We start from the raw sequence: 21,144 nt of genomic DNA, 5'->3' as shown, positions 1-21,144 counted from the left end.
TAACTCTGTGTTGTTGTATGTGTTGAACTGCTTTGCTTGATCTTGGCCAGGTCGCAATTGTAAATGAGAACTTGTTCTCAACTTGCCTAACTGGTTAAATAAAGGTGAAATAAAAAGTAAATAAAACAATTGTCAGTCATCCTACCTGTCCAGTTACCCACACAGATTACCATAATCTTTCAGTGGGTGTGGTTGAATAAAGAGAAAATACCTGTAAAAAAATTCATAACTGTATATTTATTGTGCAATATATATCTACAGGCTACACTGAGGTTTTTCTTTCATTATTGCATGCTAAGTGCGTAAGCCTATTGCCTAACTGCATGTGTGCAAAATGCTTTTGGGAACGGGCAGGAAAAGTTCAGGTTTGAGGCAAAAAGGACCATGTTGGAGTTTAATTCAATAAGAGAAAAGCCATGTTTGGGAAAGATTTGGTGAAGTGGTCAAAGAGGATGATAGCAGTGTGATTGAGGTGCTACACAAATTCAACAGTCACCAGATGGGGACTTCAAAGAGGCCTAGTGTAACCTAGGCAACTGTTCAGATGGACAAGGAAACTGAAATCTGGACACTGACTTGATGTAGTCTATAACCCCTCAGTCGTAATATTAACTCCTCCAGAATTAAGCATTTCTTGCAGTAAAATTATACACAAAATGTAGGCAAATTTTTTACTTTGTGAATAGGGGTGGAGAAAAATGATTTATTGAGAGAATGAACATGTCTGGAGGTGCTGTCTTTACCAGCATCATAAAAGCTGATGGATATTTTATTTGGTTGAAATACTATCCAAGCCGAAATGAAATCCGTTCAGAAACATTTTGGGTCGTTTTCACAGCTTTCTATTTCCTTACAACCAGTCAAACTGATGTAATTTGGACCTTTTGCACAGAAAATCTTTCCTGTTTTTTTTTAATATTGCATTTGATCCCCGGTCCCTAAGCGTCTTTGCTCCGCGAAAGAAGCCAAGATGACAGAACTTTACCGATGTCAACTATACCGAATAAAAAAATAAAACAAAACAATTTCACTGGGTTACAGTTCATATAAGGAAATCAGTCAAGTTAAATAGTCCTTAGGGCCTAATATATGGATTTCAAATGCCTGGGCAAGGGTGCAGCCACACAGAATATATATTTTTCCCACAAGTATAGTTTGAAGCATTCATTTTATTGACATTTGACATACTGGTGAGAAGGGTTTATTTAGTTTTCTAGGGCAACATTTAGGCTAATGACAAGAGAAGCTGCATGTAGCCTATCTAATTATAGACATATTGACTTACAAATAGCCTACCAAAATGTCAAAAATGAGCAGAAACATCTAAATCAGGCAACAAAAATCCTTGTCTTCTATATTAGCAGGTTAGAGTCAGGTGCGGGCCTCAAATTCACACATTGGCTGTCGTCAGGCGGTTGCGGCTGGGTTATTCGCAATTGCAGGTGGGCGCACAATCAGCTGACCCACGCACCACTACGTTGAAAAGAAACAATGGGCTGAAGAATTTACTCGACATATTGACATGAGTACAGCCATTACACATACAGAATGCACACAAAGCAGACCTGTGGACCCAATTGTCAGTAATGGTGATGCTCAGAGGGGAAGTCTATGGTGCACTGTGAGAATGGAGTGTGTGTCTGGCGTGCAATGTGTTTCCCCGCACCCAACATGTTCCAAGTTAACTGGAAAGCCAAGGGCCTATTAACTATCCAGATGGATCCTTCAATTAAGGGAATTTTTTTTCCAGAAGGTACCTGCAAAAGATACTGATGACTTCCCCATAATGAATTATACCAATGGCTTTTAATAGAAAATAGATTATAATTCTCACTAAGTTTGCATGTTCCAACATGTTTAATGTTTGCTTTTTAGGAGCATTGGTGTAATTTAGTAAAAGACCGGGGGGGATGCTTTAGTCTAAAAGAAAATCATAAAAGCCTATTCTTATTAATGTGCAAGTTCCACAGAAATAAATCGATAGATGCGTAAGCTATACAAGAGAACAGACAACACATGAGCACCAAGCGGAACTAAAATAGGGACAAGACATAGTAAAAACACATCAAGATTTTTTTTAAGTGTCTATTTACAGAGATATTCACAAGAGACTAGACTCTTGCCTTGGAGAAGATGGCGAGAGATAAAACATGTATACGTCCTTTACAACAAGGAGAAGTTTCAGTCTTGTGTTTTGTCCTCTGTTGTTTAACTGTTTGTGGGTTGCCTGTCTCCCTGACCCTGGTCATTGGTTCCAGCCACAGAGCGTCGGGTGATGCTACTCTGAACAAACTGTTGGAGGCCCTGAAAGCCCTGAGAGAAGAGGAACTCCAGGTACCAGTCCCACTGCTTCCCGGCCTACAGACAGACAGACGGACAGCGTTACAGACCATCCAGTACTGCCTATAGCTCGCTGATCAATAGCACGAGGTCAATTAAAAATCAAAACGGCACACTTTAAAATGCACATCAGTGCACGTACATACAGACATTAAAACTAAATAAGTGGTAAGACTGTGGTACCTTTATGGAATTGAGATCCATTTCCTTCCTCTCTGGCCAACACTGATAAAGAGAGAAGCATTAATATTCAACAGTTTCCCCCCTCCCAGTAAATCTCAGTAGAACAGTGTACTGGATGTTGCAGTGATTCTGACCAAAAAGAAGTACTTGGATAATTAAACATGATGAAAAATCAAGTCTCATGCAGCGCCCATGAATAATAAAATGTGATTCTGTATTAATGGATCTTGTATAAAATATACATTAATAACACATTCATCTCCTTGTCCAGCCTTAAAATGTATTCATTCAACTGGAGAGGCTGGCTGCTCCCTTGTGCGTCAGGTGTTTCTCTTGAAATTTGAAAATTAGACTTCATATATAAACTGAGCACAAACATTTAGTGGACATTTATGAAAATGATATACAATATTAGTTTCACGGATCTGGACTTTATATAATGCCTGAAAGAATGCAATGAGTAAATTAAATCGCCAACATTTTCTAAGTTACAAAAAATTCTCACTCACCTTGTGATGAAAGTCGAGGGCGTAGCCGAGGAAGGCAGGGTGGTGGATGAGGTCGAAGCTGGTCCAGGGCTTGGCCACTTTGCTGAGAGACAGGAGCTCCTGGTCCACCTCGATGGCCATGCCTGGAAGGAACATCTTGGAGTTCCACAGGCAGCTCACCATGAAGGACAGGTAGTGGTTAAACTCCCGGAACGTCTGCCTGCTGATGTGAAACGCCTGCTGCAATGGAGGGATGATAAAAAAAGAGCGATGGAGATGTAGTTTAAACACTTTAAACAGTGTATGACACATGCTAAATAAATAGGCCCTCTCAAAGAATATCACCAGGGAAAGGGTGTTGGGTGGTTAAAACCCAGGTCCATTATCTAGAATGTCTGCCTGCGCTGACCAATTTGCATTCCGCTTACCGGATCCATTTCACTTGGTAAGACGCTGTCGGAAATATGGGGTAAACATATATTGTTTCGTCCCGAGTGCCTTCGGAAAGTATTCAGACCCCTTGACTTATTCCACTTTGTTGTGTTAAAGCCTGTATTCGCGGATTCAATCGTTTATTCCCCCTGACCCATCTACACACAATACCTCATAACGACAAAGTGAAAACATGTTTTTTTAAAACATTAGCAGATTTATTGAAAATGAAATACAGAATTCTCTCATTGACATAAATATTCACACCCCTGAGTCAATACTTTGTAGAACCACCTTTGGCAGCGATTAGAGCTGTGACTCTTTCTGGCTAAGTCTCTAAGAGCTTTGCACACCTGGATTGCGCAACATCTGCACACTATTCTTAAATTCTTCAAGTTATCATTGCTAGACAGCCATTTAAGTCTTGCCATAGATTTTCAAGCCAATTTGAGTCAAAACTATAACTAGGCCACTCAATATGGGCTCCTGAGTGGCGCAGCGGTTTAAGGCACTGCATCTCAGTGCTAGAAGCATCACTACAGACCTGGTTCGATTCCAGGCTGTATCACAACCGACCGTGATTGGGCGTCTCTTAGGGCTGCGCACAATTGGCCCAGCATCGTCCGGGTTAGGCAGTCATTATAAATAAGAATTTGTTTGTAACTGACTTGCCTAGCTAAATAAAGATTACATTTAATAAACAATTTTAAAAATATCTTGGTAAACAATTCATTAATATTTGTTATTGTGTTTCAGGGTTATTGTCCAGCTGAAAGGTGAATTTGTCTCCCAGCATCTGTGGGAGAGCAAACTGAACCAGGTTTTCCTCTAGGCTTTTGCCCGTACTTGGCTCTATTCCATTTATTTTATTTTTTTTAAAGTTCCTAGTCCTTGCCGTTGACAAGCATACCCATAACATGATGCAGCCACCACCATGCTTAAAAATATGCAGTGTGTACCTCAATGATGTGCTGTGTTGGATTTCCCCCAAACATAACACTTTGTATTCAGGACAAAAAGTTAATGTCTTTGCCACATGTTTTACAGTTTTACTTAAGTGCTTTATTGCAAAAAGGATGGATGTTTTGGAATATTTTATTCTGTACAGGCTTCCTTCTTTTCACTGTGTAATTTAGGTTCGTATTGTGGAGTAACTACAATGTTGTTGATCCATCCTCAGTTTTCTCCTATCACAGCCTTTAAACTATGTAACTGTTTTAAAGTCACCATTGCCTTTGGTGAAATCCCTGGAGTGGTTTCCTTTCTCTCTGGACACAGAGTTAGAAAGGATGCCTGTATCTTTGTAGTGACTGGTGTCTTGTTCTGAAGTGTTTTGACAGATTTCATGACAATGCTTATATGGCAAAAAGTTGTATCTAACATACAACTGTAACGATGTATTTGAGAGACAACTAGTGCTTATGTGCAAATGTATTTATGTTTTCAATAAACATTGGAGACGAAATAAAGCTTCTACAATGTAAACAATCTAAACCACATATGTCAGAGTCAAGGCCCGCGGGCCACATCCGGCCCGCAAGAAGGTTTTTTACGGCCCCTGGGATGATTTTGATTTATTATTAGAACCGGCCCGCAGCAAGCCGGCAGCCCGCAGATCTTTTACACGCACCAATACTACATTTCCCACAATGCAAAGGTGACGCACCGAGCAGTAGGCTGCTTCATTTCAATATTTATTGGCACAGCAGTCGTCAGCATCACAGTAAAATTAACTTTCAGATACCCATCAAAAATGGCAAAACGGAAGGTGGATACTGAGAACCGGGGGTTTCAAACAAGGTGGGAGTCGGAGTATATGTTCACGAAGGTAGCTGGAAAACCTGTGTGTCTTCTGTGTGGAGAAAGTGTGGCGGTACTGAAAGAGTATAATCTGAGACGACATTATGAAACGAAACACGCGGACAAAAACAAGAATATGGACATGGAACAAAGGCTACAAAAGGCAGAGGAATTAAAACGAGGCCTCAAATCTCGACAGGCTCTGTTCAAAAAAGCCAAATCACAAGGCCAGGCTGCTGTCAAGGCCAGTTTTATTTTGGCAGAAGAGATCGCTAAATCAGCCCGGCCATTTACGGAGGGGGATTTCATCAAAAACTGCATGATTAAAGTTTTTAAGTTTGCCCAGAAAAAGGCAACTCTTTTTAAATGTGAGTCTGAGCAGAAACACCATTGCCGAGAGAGTAGACCAGTTGTCCATCAATCTAAAAGAGCAGCTTGTGAAAAAGGGAAAAGATTTTATTGCATATTCCTTGGCTGTGGATGAGAGCACCGACATTTCTGACATTGCCCAGTTGTCAATTTTCATCCGCGGAGTGGACTCCAACCTAAGCGTGACAGAGGAGTTTTTGGCTTTACGTCCTATGCATGGCACAACTACGGGGCATGATTTGTATGAAGAGGTGTCAAGATGTGTAAATGAGATGGAGCTGCCTTGGGAAAAACTCGTGGGTTTGACAACCGACGGAGCACCTGCGATGTGTGGACACAGGAGCGGACTGGTGGCGAAGATACGGGAAAAGATGCAAGAGGAAAACGCGACAGGTGAGCTGACAGCTTATCATTGTATCATACACCAGGAAGCGTTGTGCGGTAAAGCCTTGAAAATGGAGCATGTAATGAGCATCATCACGCGCACAGTTAACTTTATCAGAGCCAAAGGTTTGAATCACCGCCAGTTCAAGGCATTTCTGACGGAGTTAGAAACGGAGCATGGTGATTTGCCTTATCACACAGAGGTGCGATGGCTAAGCCAGGGAAAGGTGCTTCAAAGATGTTTCGTGAGGAGATTTGTCTGTTCTTGGACAGCAAAGGGAAAGACACAACACAACTCCGAGACGAAATGTTTCTGTGTGAAATGGCTTTTCTGTGTGACATTACGAGTCATCTGAATGCAATAAACTTGCAGCTGCAGGGTCGGGATCGTGTCATCTCTGATATGTACAGTACAGTGAAGGCATTTAAAACCAAACTGACTCTGTGGGAGACGCAGATGCGGAAAGAAAATTTGAGCCACTTTCCCAGCTGCCAGACCATGAAAGAGAAGCTCTCTACCAGTGCGTTCCCGAGCACACAGTTGGCTGATAAAATAGGTATGCTTGCCGCTGACTTTCGACGCCGATTTGCTGACTTTGAAGCACAAAAAAGCAGGTTGGAACTGCTCGGTAACCCATTTGCTGTTGACGTGGAAAGCTCACCACCAAACCTCCAAATGGAGTTGATTGACCTCCAATGCAATGATGCACTGAGGGCAAAATATGCGGCAGTGGGTGCTGCGGAGTTCGCCCGTTTCCTCCCGGCACAATGCCCCAGCTGCATCCAGGCTGCTCAAACGTTGTCTATGTTTGGCAGCACATACCTGTGTGAACAACTGTTTTCTTTGATGAACCTGAACAAAACATCACACAGAAGTCGACTTACTGCTGAACACCTCCACTCAATTCTGAGGATTTCTTCAGCTCAGAGCCTTACCCCGAACATTGATGAACTTGTGGAAAAGATGGGACACCACCAAGTATCACCCTCAACCTCAAACAAGTGAACATTACTGTGCAATCACATATTTAGAGTTTTTACTCAGTTCAAGTTTAAAAGTTAAAATTTAATATTTGTTTTCACTGCATGTTACTTCTCCTTAAACAAAGTGTTGTTTTTGATTAATAGATTTTTGCACTTTATTTTTGTATTTCAATCCAATTATATTTTAAAAATATTTCAGTTGAGTGGATGATAGAAAATTGCTATTATTGTTTTTTCTTTGAAGTAAATTTAGCCCACTTTTGCTAAAATAGAAAATATAGTCTACTGATGGTGCCTTGAATACCGGTTTCTTTCATTTAATGTTCATGTTATGGGGATATTTATATAAAGGAAATTTGTCTTTTGTGTCTGTTGAAAATTAAAGATTACTGACAGAGCCATAAGAAAATATTGCTTTATTTATCTGATCATATTGTAATATATTTGTTAGGTTTTCAGTAGGTTCAATTAGGTTCACTAGACTATATGCGTCATTTAAAAAATTTTCAATGAACATTCGAACAGTCCGGCCCTCGTCTTGTAGCTGATTTTTTTATTTGGCCCTCCGTCCATTTGACTTTGACACCCCTGATCTAAACCAACCTCATCTGTTTTGCCATGGCTGCGCATGTGTCGTTTTTTTAGGTGCCCTTCTTTGAGAAGCATTGAAAAACCTCACTGGTCTGTGGTTGAAATTGAAATTCACTGCACGACGGAGGGACCTTACAAATAATTGTATGTGGGTTGAATACTTATTGACTCAAGACATTTCATCTTTTCATTTTTAATTTAAAACAAATTTAAAAACATAATTCCACTTTCACATTATGGGGTATTGTGTGTAGATCAGTGATACAAAATCTCAGTCATGGGGTGTGTATACTTTCTGAAGGCACAAATGGCAGTACCTACTTGCAAATTCAATTGCCTTCAATACACTAGAATTGTTTTTGTTCTTGTTTGAACGAGTAACCACCAAAATTGCAATTCTTTAATCAGCACTTAATTCTAATACTTTCGTTCATCATGTGGACGGGTAGAAGTGGCCTCACGAGGAGCCTTGAAATGCTTGATTATGCAAAAACACTTAGATTTGCAAAGCAGAAAACATATCTTAAAAAGGGAGTGCTTCTATTACCTTGGTCTCCTTTTGTTGACACTTAGCAGAGGTCAGGTTCTTCTTGTACCTGGAAAAAAGAGAAATAACTTTAGTGGTCTGTATAAGGGTGGAAAAGCAACCACATTGCTTTCCATGTTATGTAAACATCTGTCCTAAAGGCCATTTACTGCGAGCAGAACATTTTACAATAACAAGCTTAAAAACAACCACCATAGTAGCAGCAGTTGCTAAGACCAGATGTTTGGCCTGTTTTAATAAAAGCAGTGGTCTTTTGACATGCTATAGATTCCCCCATACTCAACTGGCGGACAGAAGTCCGGATCCGGACCCAGAAGGGGGTCAATATGGACCACGGATCCAGTCGGACGTAAATGTGTTGAATTGCAGGAAATTAGCTAAATAAAAATAAAATAAAAAACAGCAAAAACAATTCCCTGGCACATACAAAATGTGTAGAATTGAGGGAAATTAGCTTTGAAACTCTCCACCAACAAGAGGGGTGTGAACAGTTTGGGGTTGCATGGGTTGTGAGGTGAGAGTCTGTTACTACGCCGATGAATGACAATATCCATCCGGACCTTTGCGACCTAGGAAATGTGTGTGACCGGAACTTCTTAACTAGTACTAGAGGACCCCTGCTACAGATGTATGCTTTAACTAGTACTAGAGGACCCCTGCTACAGATGTATGCTTTAACTAGTACTAGAGGACCCCTGCTACAGATGTATGCTTTAACTAGTACTAGATGACCCCTGCTACAGATGTATGCTTGAACTAGTACTAGAGGACCCCCGCTACAGATGTATGCTTTAACTAGTACTAGAGGACCCCCGCTACAGATGTATGCTTGAACTAGTACTAGAGGACCCTACGGTACAGATGTATGCTTTAACTAGTACTAGAGGACCCCCGCTATAGATGTATGCTTTAACTAGTACTAGAGGACCCCTGCTACAGATGTATGCTTTAACTAGTACTAGAGGACCCCCGCTATAGATCTATGCTTTAACTAGTACTAGAGGACCCCTTCTAGACACATGCTTTAACTAGTACTAGAGGACCCCCGCTATAGATGTATGCTTTAACTAGAACTAGAGGACCCCTGGTAGACGCATGCTTTAACTAGTACAAGAAAACCAGCCCCGTCGCGGACCAAGATGTCTTGCTCCCAGAGAGACTAAATAACTTTTTTGCCCGCTTTGAGGACAATACAGTGCCACTGACACGGCCCACAACCAAAACCTGCGGACTCTCCTTCATTGCAGTCGTTTTGAGTCAAATATTTAAACGTGTTAAACCTCGCAAGGCTGAAGGCCCAGACGGCATCCCCAGCCGCGTCCTCAGAGCATGCGCAGACCAGCTGACTGGTGTGTTTATGGACATATTCAATCAATCCTTATCCCAGTCTGCTGTTCCCACATGCTTCAAGGGGGCCACCATTGTCCCTGTTCCCAAGGGGCGGTAGTCGTTTAGCTCAGTTACCTTAGCTAAACGACTACCACTTCCGTCATCATGAAGTGCTTTGAGAGACAAGTCAAGGACCATATCACCTCCACCCTCCCTAACACCCTAGACCCACTCCAATTTGCTTACCGCCCAAACAGGTCCACAGACGACGCAATCGCAACCACACTGCACACTACCCTAACCCATCTGGACAAGAGGAATAATTGTTAGCTTACTCATTGGTTATTACTGCATTGTCAGAACTAGAAGCACAAGCATTTCGCTACACTCGCATTAACATCTGCTAACCATGTGTATGTGACAAATACATTTGATTTGGATTTGATTTACTAGAGGACCCCTGCTATAGATGTATGCTTTAACGAGTACAAGAGGACCCCTGCTATAGATGTATGCTTTGTGTATTTGTGCGACAAGACATTCGTGCTGAGTAATGCATGCCGTTTGCACTCTTCATATGCCTGAAAAATTATTTGGGAAAATGGATCTTAGCGCAATTCTGCACCCTTGACCCTTCATTATCATGAATCATAAATGTAATGTTCTGGCTGGTGAGTTGTACCAAGAGAGCGTACCATTCACCTGCGTCATCAAATATATACACGCATATGATTTGCACACGACAACGCAGTGACCGCACTGCGAAAAGATGACACTCTGACGTGACGGTGTTGACTTCCAACAGGCCCGGTGTTGACATGATAATACTGGCATTGACGTCACCACTCCTCCTCACCTGTACATGATGTAGCCGAGGCGGTCCACACTGACAGGGTCGGTGGCAAACAGGGCTGGGTAGAACACGCCCACGGGGGGCAAGACCACCAGGGGGAGCCCGTACCTCAGGAACATGTCACACACCTGAATGGCACGCACAGGGGCACACACGTCATCACCACCACAACGAACACGGTTGTCTCCTTTTCTAAATGGACCATGAATATGGAACTACTGATCTAGTGCACTCTGGTTAAAGTGAATATGATTACAGTGATCAACCACTTACAGGGTTCTAACAGTCCTGCATGGGTGGGATCACTATAAGGGATCGATAGACTTTTTCCCCCCTTTATGTATTCAACAAAATGTACTGGCTTCATCTGGTTTGATTACCGTCTCGTAGAAGTCCAAAATGAAGCTGAGGAGCAGGGAGTGGCAGCCTTCTAGCTGCAGCCCAACGGTGGCCAGGCGGCCCACGAAACGCACCAGCTCCACAACAGAGTCCATGAAGCCAGACAGACTCATGTTCCTGGGGAGGAGTTGAAGAATGGTCACGTAACTGAACATAGGACAAAGGCCTTAATAACAAGGGACAAAGGCCTTAATAACAAGGAAAAGGGTGAATGGTAATGATGCATGGGACTAGTGTGAAGCTCAAACGGGGGGCTTTGTCCTTGGATCGTTTTAATTTCTCCTTCAGCAGCCCCGCCCACCCCGGTTAATGCAATAAAAGACAATAACCAAATCAGCGCTGAGTGTGCAGCAATGAGGCCAGGCGGAGACACACAGACACACTGCAGTTCATTACGTTGCTGCGTTCCAGAGGACAGCGCTGAGGAGAAACCGAGGAGGCTGACCATCACACACCTCAGACATTGATTTCGGCACCGCTTTTCATTGAGTTTCTCTGCAGAGGTGAAGTTTTAAATGGGAAGGGAATAAACATGTATTGACAGGGATTGGCCGTTTGTGAAGAGTTAGAATACCGGCGAGTAAGACAGTAAAATGCGTCTTTAACTAAAGGAAGTTACAGGGCTTTGGTGTTGGAAGTGTGTGACGGACAATGAGACTCACATGGGTGTGTGGCTGTGGAGACTGATGTCCAGGCCGTCCTCCAGGGCGTACACAGAGTGCCAGGTCAACCACTTCAACAGCATGTTGTTCAGACAGTCAATCACACTGCACTGGAGAGACAGAGGGGTGGTGCTTATTTAAAGTGGGGAAAAATACATTTACACCGACAACAGGGCACACTGTAGAAAAACGGTGTAAAACGTCTCATCAGAAAACAAAATGGTTCTCACTGAACAAGTAGTTCCTCCCTGTTTCAATAAGTTTTCTTCCATTTGGTGCCAAATGAATACAACCCAGGATTAAAAAGGAGCTGATAACTGGAAATGGATATAATGGTATGATGCAAGCTTCTTATAATTAATTGAAAAGTGGGATCTGGAGGCATTCTGTTGACAATTACCTTGAAGAACAGCGTGGAGGTGAAGAACAGCTGAACGAGAGGCTCAAACAGAAGCTGGTTGATACCTGAGAGAGATGCAGGAGAGCAAGGACATTTGCACAAACCATTTAATTCGACCACATGACTACGTTTAATTCAACCACCTGACTACTTTTCCCAGGCTCCCTGGTATATGCTGCCAGCCTGCCATGTGCTGGGGATTGCATAGTCACGTGTCTTCCCGCGGTTACAGTTCAGCAGTTTAATTAGGGGAGAGAGAGTGGAAAGCAAGGCAGCCAAGCAAACAGGGCCTACTCACAGGAACTGGGGACCACGGGGATGTCACTCAGCAGGCCCAGAATCTGGGGGCGGAGGAGTGAACCGTCCCAAACATTCAGGAACTTGTAGAGGAAGCCCTCGGTGCTGGAGAAGCCCTCCTGAGGGGAGAGGGAGGGAGGGATGAAGAGAGAGAGACAAAACATACGCATCTCAAATGAGCGTTTGACTGTGGCATCATTTATTAACGAGCAGCGAGGGGGAAGAGAGTGGGAGCAGAGAAGAGTTTAACACGCTCTGACAGATCCAAATCTGGCATAAAAGGGAGAGGCGGGGACGGGAACTGGGGGTGACAGGGTGAGAGGTGCCTGGAGGGGGGCTCACCTGGAGGAAATTCTGCGTGGAGAGCAACCTGTTGAGGAGGTGCAGGGCCTCGGACGAACTCCCGGAGCCCCTGTCCCCACTGCAGAACAGAAACTCTGAAACCCCAAATAGAGGAAAATAAAAGATATATTTTAAATGTTGAAAAGGTCAGGGGAAAGAAGAGAACAAAAAACAAGTGGTGATGACAGAATCACATTGTGGATTTGTACAATCTTGACACCCAACCTTTTTATTTTCATAAAAGCTTTTCTACAGAGCGTTGCTTTGCAACACCTACTGGGAATGGATGAGGGTTCAATCAGTAGACGCATTTGACAGAAGTACCCTGTAACAAAAATTCTACTACTGAACCAATTTCATGTTCCATTATCGAAAAAGTACCTACGTTTCGGGTATACCATGCAACTCTAGTGTTTTTTGTTTTGTTGCATATCCTACTCCCCCTGAGACACCCTCAGAGAGTGGGGTCACAGCCAAGGATCAGCCATTATTGGACAGCGACTCTGGACCAATTAGGGTTAAGATCGACAGATTTTTTTCACCTAGTCGGCTCGGGGATTCAAACGACCAACCTTCGGTTACTGGCTCAACACTAATCTCTAGGCTACCTGCCGACACATTTCTGCAGCGACAGAGACAACCGAGGAAAACGTAGTGGTTGGTTAGTGATTGTACCCTCATGGAGGGCGTGGCCCAGCCAGAAGTTGAGTCGGAGGAAGGCGGAGTCGTCCTGTACGTAGTCCAGGTAACAGAGGGCCAGACTGGAGCCCAGCAGAGAACCCATCTGGGATGGGAGCTGTGGAAGGGAGACATGATTATTAGACACACATTTGCAGTACGCACATCAAACCACACCACCCACTCACGCTTTAAACACACCCACACAACACACAAACAAATACAATTCAACATACAAAGTGAGGGGCCATTAACACCAAGCCAGCATCAGGTTCTAAATAGCTTCAGCATTATGTTCTAAATAGCTTCATGTCAAGATATTCGCAGCCCCCATTGAAGGAGAGAATCTGTTGCCCGTGTCCTTGTTTTCAATGAGTGAGCAATCAATCTGTCACTGAGTGACTGGACTAAATCTGTCACATCTACTTATACTCATAATACAGTAATCATGGCCATGTCTCTGGCAGGCAGCATTCAGACATTTCCCCACACGGACTGGCCTGTTTGTATGTTGTGTGAATAGCTCCCTGGCAATATGGGAACTTAACAAATAAAGAGAGACAGATTGTGAACGGACATGGCCGAGTCTTCCCATATTTATAAGGGGAAAACGCATCGTTCCTCTGATTTGTTTAAGCTGCATGATGGACAGTACTAGCTGATCTGTCCTGTCCACCCACAGCCATAAAAAGTAGAAAGTGCTGGCAGAATGGCTTGTTGCAAACGTTGGCTGTGTACGGGGAATTGATGTAGCGTAAGTGTCCTTAAACCTTTTAAAGAAATGTATCTGGGTTGATCAGGTCAATGGACCTACCAAGCAAACAGTATTTGTGTGCAGCACTTTTGTAATTGTTGACGCTTTATAACTTTTTCAATGTGGCTCCAAGTTATACATCTCTGTTGGCCGGTTAATTAATGACTCGTTTGGGACAAACACACCCTGATGAAGTCTAAACAGAGCAATGATAAATTAAAAAAACAAACGACATGGAGAGAGCTCATGAATCGGTTTTATGGCTCAGGGTACTAAACACGACACTGCCAGCAGTCAAATTGAGTGGCAGACGAGGTTGAGCCCTTGGTCTCTTGTGTTATCCAACAAAACTGTGGCGGTGACATAGCACCCCCATGTGGCTGCAGAATGACACTAAAGTGAAATGGGCAGTGCTGGGCACCTACAAAAAAAAAAAAAGTATTTTCCATCCTGCTTAAATCCACACCTTCCATCTGTTTTAAATCAAAGTATCTAGGCTATACAGCTGTGTGACTAATCAGACCGCTGAGAGACGGAGAGAGGTGTGAGAGAGAGGGGAGGAGAGGGTTACCTCTATGCGGTGGAGGTTGTCCAGCAGCTGTGGGAAGGTGTGGAGTTGCTCCAGGGGGAAGACCTTCCTGCTGCTGGAAGAGGGGGAGTTTCTCTGGACAGATGAGCTCAGCGATGGCACCTCCAGGTGATGGTATTTCTGACAGATGGATCAGTGATTGGGATATCAGTAAGATATTTGATTATCGATTTGTAAGCAGTTCATTAGCTACAGAAACAAAACAAGAAGGGCTTGATCTATATTGGACAAACGTGAATATAATGTTTAGTCTAACATACACCAAGTATACCAAACATTAGAAACGCCTTCCTAATATTAAGTTGCACCCCCTTTTCCCTTCAGAACAGCCTCAATTCATGAGGGCATGGACTCTACAAGGTGTAGAAAGCATTCCACGGGGATGCTGGCTCCAATGTCTCCTGCAGTTGTGTCAAGTTAGCTGGTTGTGATTCAGGTGGTGGATAATTTTTTATACACACGGGAAACGGTTGAAACTGAAAAACACAGCAGCGTTGCAGTTCTTGACACAGTCAAACCGGTGCATCAGGCACCTACTACCATACAGTGTTTAAAGACAAATAATTTGTCTTGCCCATTCGCCCTATGAACGGCACACATACACAAACAATGTCTCAATTGTCTCAAGGCTTTACAAATCCTGTCTCCTCCCCTTCATCTACACTGATTGAAGTAGATTTTTCAAGTGACATCAATAAAGGATCATATCTTTCAGCTGGTAAGTCTGTCATGGAAAGTGTTCTTAATGTTTTGTATACTCAGTAGACTTTGAATGCAATAAATAGTGACTGACCCCACAATAATTAGAATTTAGCAAACAGCAATATTCTTCTAAATGATATAAATTAGCACTAAGACCCTAAAAAAAAGACACCGTTCAAGATCATGTTATGCCACAGCTCATCTGATCTCCATACCCTCTTCCTGGAGTTGGTCTTGTGTTTCACTCCTAGGGTCAGGCTGATGTCAGACGACACTTGGCCGTTGTTCCTCTTCTGGACAGCACTGAGCGCTGCCTTCCACGTGGAGTTGTGATTCTTAAACCCACCCTGAACGACAGCAGAAAACATACACGCGACATGAAGTATGTTTGTCAGGGTTTCAATTAAGACAATTGGATTGGAATTAGTTTACTTACGGATTTGATATGGACGAAATAGACCCCAACCCTGACGTTTGGTGAACGACAATGTGTGGATTTGTGCAATAGACAAAAGTCACTAGGAGTGATCGATCATACTAACCCTCATTTGTGATGGAAGAGCAAGCGTCACCAGTTCAGGGCAAAACACTTTGTACAATGACAGCAAGTGCAACAGGAACGGCTGCCTGCCCTGGGGACCGTAGACGAGAGGAAAATAATGGAACTCTCAGTGCAACATGCTCACAGTGGGGACTCCACTCTTAGTTTGTTGGCTATAACAATCATTCACAGAGTGTAACTACAGATAATAGTACAGAGGATAAACTATTTATGGGAAGTATGTAGAGAAAGCATCAAACAATATGTAAGTATTCTCCTCATGCCATTTATCACCAAGTATTTCATAATGCTAATACAATGATTATATGTTTACAATGCATTCACTTGTATTGAATTGCATTAAAATATTACAAGCATTGACCAAAAAACACTTAAACAGGACAATACTGTATTTGTTTACCATTTTTGTTTGGAGGTCCAACAGTTTTCTGACTCTAAATGGCCGAACTATGACAGGGAAAAAACAAAAATGGGTAAGAGCAATGTTGTTCTGCAGAAACAACGTGTACCGTAACATAAAGGTTCATTGAGTAACAAAATGCCACTTTACCACTCTCCCTCCTTGTCAAAAGGTATAGCAAATGGCAGATGTAAGGAGACTGAAACACAAAACAAACCATCATGACTTAAATAGCAATGCAATCCCATTAGAGCAAGGGGGAATATGATTCCTGCACATACCAAATTCTCCTCTGTCACAAAGTGGAAGATGAAGCCATAGATGGCTCGAAGATTGTCCTTGGAGTCGATCATGTCGAAAACAGTCAGCAGCCACCGAAGGAAAAGCACCTGGAAAACAGCCATAACACCCGTTTCATTCAGTTGGAGGGAGAGGACAGAGCAATTCTGATAACAGTATTATTATGTTACGTCCGGTCTCCAGTGTCAACCTTCCAATCTGTGAGAGTGTGTGACTTGCAAAGACCTTTGACAGAGGAGCTCTTTACCTGTGTGCTGATGGCTATCTTGCTGACACATAACCACGCCACCGCTTGAACAACGGCCTCCTGTGGCACCACGGTGGCGGGGATCAGAAACTTCAGGACCCGAACACAAATCATACCCCCTGTTCAGGGCAAGAAATAGAGAGGAAAGCTGAAATGTTATGTACGGTCAAATTAATTTGTCATAGTGTAAATTGGTATTTCCGGTCAGTCTGTCTAAGCAAATGGCGGCAGTTTCCATTAAGTGTGAGAGTTGGTTGTTGTTGTACCCGTACGGAGGCTCATTGCGTAGTCCAGCATGACAGAGATCGCCTCAGGAGGAAGTCCTCGACTGAGCCCCACTCTCTCCACCTGCACCAGGTTCCTCTCCAGCACATCGTTTCCCATGCGTGGGGTACCCGCCTTCACTAGGAAACAAACAGACAACTCACTGTGAATCCATACACTGGTGGATGCTGTAGTTAACGTTAGCTCGCTAAGTAGCAAAATAAGTTACAGTAAAAAGGTGTTTCCAAAAGAAGAAAACTGAGCGGCCTTGAAAGTTTACATATGTCGACAGAAAATAACCTGGGCTGCCATTACGGTCAATTAGTTCACGTTGGAGTTTAAAAAGTAGCCAAAATATTCGCTAAATTTCACTTCTGCAAGCATTAGTAGCTCTATGCTAACAGCTTCCTAGCTGGCTAACGTTACCTTCTGAGAAGTACTTCAGCGCAAGCAGAAATGGATCCCCAGCCTCGTTCCTTCTTCTTTCTTTCTCCACAACTCGCAAACTTCTGTTTGAAGTTCGGCTAGAAACGGACAAATCGCTTCCAGATGATGAGTCCAAATCTGACCTCGACAGGTTCGCAGCTTTTGCCATTGCTACATATCTAAAACAAATGTGTATTGTGTTTTCCTCAGGCACGAACTCATTCAAACAAAACTCAAATCTTGCGCGCGACCGTTTGTTCTGCGCATGCGCACTTACTACTTCCGCGAGTGTCTTGCGTAGTTCACCGGGCATTGTAGTGCAACAGCCTCAGCAGGACTACATATAAACTGTGTGTAGGCTCATTCATCTCAAGGAGCCTAGTTCAGGTACTCTCATTTTGCAATTAACTGAATTGCAATCCAAGCATTCATTCTCCTTTCTACACACTGTGTTTTGTGAATAACTGCTAATTTTAACTGAATAAAAAGATACATAATGGACACAGCTTAGAGATCTCACCCATACATTTCTTTATTTAGCTAATTTTGTTTTAGAGAAGCATTATGAATGTTAAAGACCAACTGAACAACTGCTCATCTGACAGAAACTTCCCCTTTATCTACTCAACATCACTGAAGGTATCATCACGCATATATTAATCAAATACATTTCTATTACAAGAATAGCCCAGTGGTAATGGTTATACTCATAGGAATACTTTTATAACATAGTAATTCAACAGAATAGTGTTAAAAATCCCAGAGAAAAATAGACTCACAGATAAACATAAGCCTTTATTGTCATTGGATGTGAAGAGAGACAAAGTCCTTTATTAAGAGACAAAGATCAAGTCCTTTTTTATTGGATATGTCATTTGACAAAGCAGCTGGACTATTGATTGTGGTCCAGAGACATAGAGAGCACTAGGCTAGCAACCATAGATGTATGTTTCAACATAATTGCTAGAAAATGCCTTCCCATAGGTCTCTCCTCCACATGAGTTCTTGAACAACAGTGTTGGGTCCAACAAAGTGATTAATCAATTTGAGATGAGTGAACGACTTGCCATTTGACAGTTTGGTTTTTCTTTCGGGAAAAGGGGTACATTGTCATGCCTAAGAGTAGTTACAAGAAAATCTAATCATCAGGAAAAAGATTGGACGAAACTAATACGAATTCACAAAAATGATTCTTATTTTACTAATACCAATGGAAATATGTGATACTGTATAATGTATTTAAATAAATGTGAGTCAATGTTCAACTACAATATATCTCTGAACAGTGCTGATAAGCTATGAGTTTGTTTTAAGCCATTTAATTATGAACCATGCTTAATTACTGTAAAATAACAATTGAATTCAAGAGATATCATTATCTTCCTACCTAAAATTAAAATCAATACAAAAGTACCAATCTTCAATAGTGGAAAACATCAGCATTCTCAAAGCCAACAAAGTCCCTCAAATTGGTATTTGTCCCAAACTACGAACTAAAAACATATGCATGCTGTATCTTATGTTTTGATAGATGCTAAATAAAAATGGGAGGGAATGAGAAAAAGGACCAATTGGCTGGTGAGACAAAGGTCCTATATTTTTTCTAAAGAGGAGCTGATTACAGTTGCCACAAGTATGATTGTCCACTGTCAAGGTTGGGATACAGGACAAGGGGAAAGCAGGTTCAGGATGAGAGTGCAGGGAAGCAGGTGAAACCAATAACCAGTCAGCCAAAAGGGTGGGAGAGGGGACAGCTGGGTGGTTGACTGGGTGGATATATAACTCTTTGTGGCGACTGTGTTTCTTTTGAATCTCAATTGCTCCAATCCAAAGAAATGCACAAGGTTCCATGTTGCTGTCACTCTGCCCAGACTGGATGGTTGGACCTGATTAGGACTGCTTGACTTTGTTATTTTCCTGGGCATTGATATGTTCTTCCCTGCTCTCCTCCCGCTCAGGTCGGTCCTCACTCTGGCGGGCAATGAGCAGTCGGCAGGTGAGCAGAATACCAAAGACCAGAGCATGGGCATATCGTTTCAGGGGGTCTCCTACTAACTGATGGAAGAAGAGGACCGCCAGCATGACCAGCAAGAGCAGGAAGTTAGCCACATCCTTGGGTCTCCCTGGCACCAATGTCAGAACCACACCACAGCCCACCTCCAGTGAGCCAATGATCTTACGGAGCAGCACCGAGCTGATGCCCATCTTCTTTAGACCTGGCAATGCCTTGGCATAGCTCTTGTATGCCCGTTTCTGAAAAGAGAGAGAACATTTCAGCATTCATTTTCATAGATGCAAAAGAGGTAATTTCATTTATTATTAGTGGCGCACTATAGACTACAGTATATCATTTCTCAGATTTGTTCTAAGGAAGTTTCAGTTCCTCATGAGACAATACATTCAGAGCCTACCAGTTTGTCTATAATCATGACACTGACACATACGTTTTTGTTGTTGATTTTATCAAAATAGTCGACCTATACAGTTTTAAGAGTTATAACTGTAAGTAGTATATACAACCATCACCGAAATGCCTTTTTCCTTTCGGATGGAAAATGTGGAATAAGGAAGAGCTTGGGCCTGATGTGGGCCTACTGCAGTAACACCACCAAAACCAGTCTTTGATATTCCTTAAAATACTAAATCAACCAAAACGTTGAAATGTAATTATTAGGCCTATTCGCCATGGAATAAGAATTTTGAGTAGAACGTACATGGATGAGGAGCAGAGAGCACAGATGAGCATTGACATCGCTGGTAGCCTAATAAGCAAAGTCAATATCCACACAAAACAGGCAGGTGCACCTCAGAATTGGCTCGATCGCGCTGCCATTGCCTATAGCAAAAATGTACCTTCAAACAGTTTTTAAATATTCATATTAAGCTAATAATAACAGATAATTTTCCATAAAATAGGCCTAGTACTGGACAAACGTGTAGGCCTACTGTTATATGCCTAGTCGCTATTTCAAATAAACAGGCCTATGTATTTGTAGCCGAATAAACTAGCCTATTCTTTCGATTTTAATTATGCCTAAAGGTACTATTTAATTTAATTAAATATTTCATAGAAAAATATACAAACATAATATTTTTCTATCATTATACTTCAATAAAGAATGTATTATCGGCTATAATAACGCAGCAGGCTCCATCATTTAATTGCTTGCTTGGGTAAATTCATTCCCACGATTGAAACAATACACACAATCAAATCGTATTTATCAGTTAGATATTATAGGCTATTTTATTTCATGATCTTTTACAAATGTGGGTCAGCAGCGCACAGCACATTATTAGAGCCTTAATGCGTCCGTATTGGCAGAACAATGGCTTTCGCTTCCAGCTGCAGTTTATGGTCGCTAAAGGTTTTACTTACCATCTCACTATAAGCATCTTTGCTTAATCTTGGTGTGAGCTTTATGGTGCCCATGAAGACGAAAAAAAGACCAAGAGCGAAAGAGAGGGCCACAATGGTTATCGTCCTCGGTGAAGCCATCTTCGGTATTGTATGTCCCGTTCTCGCCACCAAGCTAGTTTCTCCGCGGCCGCTATTCAGTGTATTCACTGAAACACTGACTATTCTTTCCTGTGAAGATGCTAGGGGGGATGGGCTTCTGGAAAAGCGACAAAAATGGCGACAGGAAATTTGTACACAGGGTCCAAATGCCCATTTATGGGGCCCATATACCAAGCAATATTATCAGGTCATCTGAATATTATTTGATCATAGGCAAACAAGAAGAAGAAAAAAATCCTCAAAAATGTAACATCAAAGTTAGCATGCATAAATAATACTAATAGCCTAGTAGTGAAATAGGA

At 42.3% G+C, this 21,144-nt stretch overlaps 2 protein-coding genes across 5 annotated transcripts; both read right to left on the bottom strand.

Moving 5' to 3' along the window:
* Positions 1-1,151: 1,151 nt before the first annotated feature.
* LOC115129388 (centromere protein I-like) lies at positions 1,152-17,598 on the bottom strand. 4 transcript variants are annotated; one of them, XM_029659663.2, is made up of 20 exons: positions 17,323-17,598; positions 16,899-17,036; positions 16,633-16,751; positions 16,367-16,474; positions 16,236-16,284; positions 16,086-16,132; positions 15,666-15,755; positions 15,339-15,470; positions 14,404-14,541; positions 13,076-13,196; positions 12,401-12,495; positions 12,060-12,177; positions 11,762-11,826; positions 11,362-11,471; positions 10,681-10,816; positions 10,304-10,428; positions 8,119-8,167; positions 3,033-3,251; positions 2,524-2,565; positions 1,152-2,358 (listed from the first exon to the last, which is right to left on the bottom strand). In XM_029659663.2, exons 1-20 carry the CDS (start codon positions 17,489-17,491, stop codon positions 2,209-2,211), a joined length of 2,220 nt encoding a protein of 739 aa, XP_029515523.1. In that variant the 5' UTR covers positions 17,492-17,598; the 3' UTR covers positions 1,152-2,208. The 4 variants fall into 4 exon arrangements, with proteins under 4 accessions (XP_029515523.1, XP_029515525.1, XP_029515526.1 ...); XM_029659665.2 differs by having other exon boundaries at positions 3,033-3,248; XM_029659666.2 differs by having other exon boundaries at positions 16,905-17,036.
* Positions 17,599-18,104: 506 nt separating this feature from the next.
* Positions 18,105-20,918, bottom strand: LOC115129911 (novel acetylcholine receptor chaperone). The gene is made up of 2 exons (XM_029660707.2): positions 20,702-20,918; positions 18,105-19,575 (listed from the first exon to the last, which is right to left on the bottom strand). The coding sequence occupies exons 1-2, from the start codon at positions 20,819-20,821 to the stop codon at positions 19,213-19,215; spliced, it is 483 nt and encodes a 160-aa protein (XP_029516567.1). The 5' UTR covers positions 20,822-20,918; the 3' UTR covers positions 18,105-19,212.
* Between the last annotated feature and the right edge of the window lie 226 nt (positions 20,919-21,144).

This window comes from Oncorhynchus nerka, linkage group LG5 (assembly GCF_034236695.1).
Source record: "Oncorhynchus nerka isolate Pitt River linkage group LG5, Oner_Uvic_2.0, whole genome shotgun sequence".
NCBI classification, from domain to species: domain Eukaryota; kingdom Metazoa; phylum Chordata; class Actinopteri; order Salmoniformes; family Salmonidae; genus Oncorhynchus; species Oncorhynchus nerka.
Note: the sequence above shows the minus strand (reverse complement) of the source record. Positions and strands in the feature narration are given on the sequence as shown.